At 33.1% G+C, this 5,026-nt stretch overlaps 1 protein-coding gene across 1 annotated transcript; it reads left to right on the top strand.

Moving 5' to 3' along the window:
• Window positions 1-1,126: 1,126 nt before the first annotated feature.
• Window positions 1,127-4,623, top strand: LOC139864426 (uncharacterized). The gene is made up of 2 exons (XM_071853004.1): window positions 1,127-1,188; window positions 3,957-4,623. The coding sequence occupies exons 1-2, from the start codon at window positions 1,127-1,129 to the stop codon at window positions 4,621-4,623; spliced, it is 729 nt and encodes a 242-aa protein (XP_071709105.1).
• Window positions 4,624-5,026: the final 403 nt, after the last annotated feature.

Here is a 5,026-nt window from a genome sequence, read left to right on the forward strand (position 1 = left end):
GTAGGAAGTGTAGGTCTCCTGTCTGCTGGAATGAGGTTGGGGATGCTCAACTCACAGGTCCAGAAATTATTCATGAGACTACCAAGAAGATTGTACAGATTAAAGAAAGATTGAGAACTGCTAGAAGTCGGCAAAAGAGTTATGCCGATAAGGGAAGGAAAGATGTAGAATTTCAAGTTGGTGATCGTGTTATATTAAAGGTTTCATCTTAGAAGGGTGTGATCCGTTTTAGTAAAAGGGGAAAGTTAAGTCCTCGTTTTGTTGGACCGTTTGAGATCATTGAGAGAGTTGGACCGGCGGCTTATCGTTTGAAGTTTCCACAAGAACTCAGTGCTGTTCATGATGTCTTTCATGTATCGAATTTAAAGAAGTGTTTGGCTGAAGCCGCTAAGACTATTCCTTTGGAAGAACTTCATGTTGATAAGCAACTTCACTTTATTGAGGAACCTATTAAAATTATGGATCGAGAAGTTAAGACTCTTAAGCAGAGCTGAATTCCTATTGTCCGGGTTAGATGGAACGCCAGACGCGGTCCCGAGTTCACTTGGGAGCGTGAAGATCAGATGAAGCAGAAGTATCCGCATTTGTTCCCAGATGCCGAGTCAACCCCTGCACCTGCTTAAATTTCGGGACGAAATTTCTGTAACGGGAAGGTACTGTCACGACCCTACTTTTTCCGTTATCTTTTACCGTTAATTGTTTAATGACCGTTAACTGTTATTCGTGCTACGTCATTTCTATGACCTATATTATTATTTTTGTAATAATATATATATATATATATATATATATATATATATATATATATATATATATATTAATTATTATGTGTTATGTGAATATTTGTATTCATATTTTGAGTTATACGTTTCTACGTGTCGCGGATTTCTATCCGGCGAATCTTTTCGGTTTTCAAACCAACGGTCGAGTTTTTGGGATATTTAAATCCTAATTATTTTAAATATGATATTTTAAGATCATATTATTATATATAGTATTTATATTTATTTTTCGTCGCGTAAATGTTATCTCTCCGGATTTTTAATCGCGTAAGCGTGTTTTCGCGTTTCGGGGTTCGTTCGGGCTTTCGGGCCACAAGAAATCAACATTTAGCAAATTTGGGCTAATGGGGCCCACCCCATTGCTTGGTTCGGCCGAAACCACCAAGGGAGGGAGTAATACTCCCTTGTTTTCTCATTTTGTGATTTTATTTTCCTTTTCATCAATATTTCCAAAACCTAAAATTTCTTTGTGCTCTCTCCTCTTCCTCCTCTCTTTGGCGACGGCACCCACCAACAAAACATCATCATCATTCAATATTGCTTGGATCATCAATTGGTTTACATAAACTCGTTCCTTTCAATCTCCTCTACGCGATTATACTTCTTGATTCTCGTTTAGGGTATAAACCCTAACCCTATAACTTTTTATTTTTCATTATTTTTCTGTATTTTGATTATATATTGATAGTATGATGATTACTTGTTGTTGTAATGGTGTTTGTATGCGTAGAATTACTCAAATACATATGTTTTCAGTTTGATTTACTTGGGACAGCAGCTTTTTGTTTAATTCTGGAATTGTGACTGATATAAAAGTTAAAATAAAGTAGTTAGATGAGTTTCTCTCATCAAGACATTAATTTTAGACTCCGGATTCATGTCGTTTCGATTCCCGGAGTCCTAGATATGATCAAAATGGTATTTTGTTGAAATTGAAATGTGATATTGATATGAACCAGGTTTGGTCCGACTTTGTGACTATATTTGGTGACTTTAGGGTGTGTTAGTGTGTTAGGATTAATGGTGGGACGAACTTTCATGTTCGGGTCATCTAAATCCGAGCCACGAATCACCCGTTATGGCTAAAACACGATTTTGATTGAATTGAAGTTCCAAGTGGTGTCATGGCTGATCACCATGACTGGTGGACTGTTCTTGGTGTGTTCTTGAGTGTACCAAAGTGTCGGGTGGTTTGATTAGGCGGAGATATATGTAAGGCTCGCCGAAAACTGACACCCGGGGCTCAAGATACGACCCGATGAACTTTTGATTTTAAACTTATGATTAATTATTAAACTTATGATATAAATAATGAATTTCATTATCATTTAATTACTTATGATATAAAAAGTAATTATTAAATTTTAAGACTTATGATATATATTTATTATATCATTTAATTATTACTTATGATTTAATTAACATTTTAATTAAACTTATGATTAATAATACTTTTATTATTAATGGAAAATACTTATGATAAGTATTAAACTTATATTATGAGATTATTATAATAAGACTTATAATAAGGATTAATTAATTATTTAATTATTATAAGGCTTAGTTATTATTTATTTATAATTTAATTATTAAATACTTATGATTTAATAATTATAATTAGAAACTTATGATATGATTAATAATTCCTTATTAATTAATAATACTTATGATATGATTAAAATTATTATTAATTAATAATACTTATATTATGACTAATATTAAATTAATTAATTAAATACTTATGTTATATTAATTATATCATTTAAACTTATATTAACTTTAATAATTCATTTTAATTTAATTAAACTTATATTATGACATAATTAGACATATTTAACTTTAATAAATATTATAACTTACATTATTATTACAACTTACACTTTTAAAATTAATGGTGACTATGTTTGACCAAGGTTGACTTTTGAGTTGACTTTCAGTTGACTTTGACTTTCAGTTGACTTTTGTTGACTTTCTAATTAAGGAAACTTTCCTAACCTATTAACTTTCCTAAAATAACAACTTTCTAAATTTGGAAACTTTCCAAAAATAGAAACTTTCCAAAAATAGAAACTTTCCAAAAATGGAAACCTGCTAAAAATAGAAACTTTCTAAAAATAGAAAGTGTGTGTCCGTACGCTGTTCCGATCAAACCGATGCATGCTGAGTATTGTTCTATGACTACTTGCAACATGTACAATAGCTATCATACTAAGACTTGACCTAAGTTAGTTATTTATATCGACCTGCTTTATTTATAGGTCGGCGTTGTGATCATTCCTGATCACTGTACTTCATTTGTTGTTCGCTTAATTGTGTTGATTACTTCGTTACTATTAAGGTGAGTTATAGTCCCGTTTTTACATACTTTTCAAAGTATATTTTTGGGATGTGATTACATGCATTTTATTTCACGTTTAGACACAAGTGACAATTAAATTTAAATTATTCATTGTGAGTTGGACAAAAATATTCCCTAGTCTGGTAACTGTAATCATTGGTTTCTACCGGTGAACGCAAATCCTACTGATAGATCTATCGGGTTTGACAACTCCATTTCGAGCTGGTCGCGCTAGCAATTTATAATCGGAATGTTTAGTACTCGTATTTTGTTGTAGATACACTGTCTAGTGTATATTATTATTGTGTTTGGCAAGGGTAAATAAAGGGTTAAGTGGTTACCAGGTGGCTTATTGATAATGGAATAATGTTTAATGTTTTCTAACATTTTTAAATCTTGTGGTCTAAAGTTTATTCAATTATTTAAACCTATAATTCACTCAACCTTTGTGTTGACAGTTTACTCGCATGTTTTCACAGGTACTTGAGTTTATGTGATGCTTCCGCTGTGTTTAGAAGAGTCTGCATGCATTTGGGCAGATGTTAATGAAACAATTTATGAAGCTTAAGCTTGCATTCTGTTTTTGGATAATTTAAACTTGTGGTTTGTTGACAAATGTTTCATGTCAACTTTGGTTAATTAATATGTTGGGTTACTTTTAAACTACATATTTTGGTATGCTTTCCTTTTTGGGAAACTTTTGAAATAAAAGAATGCAATGTCGTTTGTTAAATTCATTTAAGTTTGATCAAGCTATGAGACTAAGTGACGGAGCCGTTAAGTGTTTTGACGGGGCCATCACATTTGCCATTAGCTGAGTTTTCGTACAATAACAGTTACCATGCAAGCATTGGTGTTGCACCGTTTGAGGCATTGTATGGTAGAAAGTGTAGGTCTCCTATTTGTTGGAATGAAGTTGGAGATAGTCAACTTACAGGTCCGGAAATCATACACGAGACTACTGAGAAGATTGTTCAGATCAAAGAACGACTTAAAACTGCCAGAAGTAGGCAAAAGAGTTACGCTGATGTCCGCAGGAAATCATTAGAGTTTCAGGCTGGGGACCGTGTTATGTTAAAAGTCTCACCTAGGAAAGGCGTTGTCCGTTTTGGAAAGCGAGGAAAGTTAAACCCTCGATATGTTGGTCCGTTTGAAATCACCGAGAGGATTGGACCAGTGGCATACATGTTGAAATTGCCGCAAGAGCTTAGTAGTATTCATGACACTTTTCACGTATCTAATTTAAAGAAGTGTTTGGTCGAGGCTGATGAAACAATCCCTTTGAACGAGATTCAAATCGATGATCAACTTCATTTCGTTGAAGAACCGGTTGAAATTATGGACCGCGAGGTCAAGAAACTCAAGCAAAGCAAAATACCGATCGTTCGTGTACGATGGAATGTTAGACGCGGGCCCGAGTTCACTTGGGAGCGTGAAGATCAGATGAAGCAAAAATATCCGCATTTATTTTCAAATGATGCGTCAAAATCTTATACTACTTAAATTTCGGGACGAAATTTCTTTAACGGGTAGGTACTGTCACGGCCCTACTTTTTCCGTTATCTTTTTCTATTAAGTATTTAACTATCGTTAACTGGTATCCTTGTCTTGTCATTTTTATGTGACTAGATTATACTCTATATAAATTAAATAATATTCATATATTATTTATTTAATGAAAATGTGTGGCTATGTGTTAGTACGTTCCTACGTATAACGTTTTTTATTCGAAAAATCGTCTCGGTTTCCAAACCAACGATATATATTCGTGATTTCAAAATCTGAATCCTTCTGTGTGACATTCCTATGTCATTCGTAATAATAAAATATTCCTATATTTTATTTCTTGAATTATTATTCATCTCGTGTATTATAATTCACGTAATGTTTCATTCGTCGGATCGAG

The sequence above is a fragment of the Rutidosis leptorrhynchoides genome, chromosome 8 (genome assembly GCF_046630445.1).
Source record: "Rutidosis leptorrhynchoides isolate AG116_Rl617_1_P2 chromosome 8, CSIRO_AGI_Rlap_v1, whole genome shotgun sequence".
Classification (NCBI taxonomy): domain Eukaryota; kingdom Viridiplantae; phylum Streptophyta; class Magnoliopsida; order Asterales; family Asteraceae; genus Rutidosis; species Rutidosis leptorrhynchoides.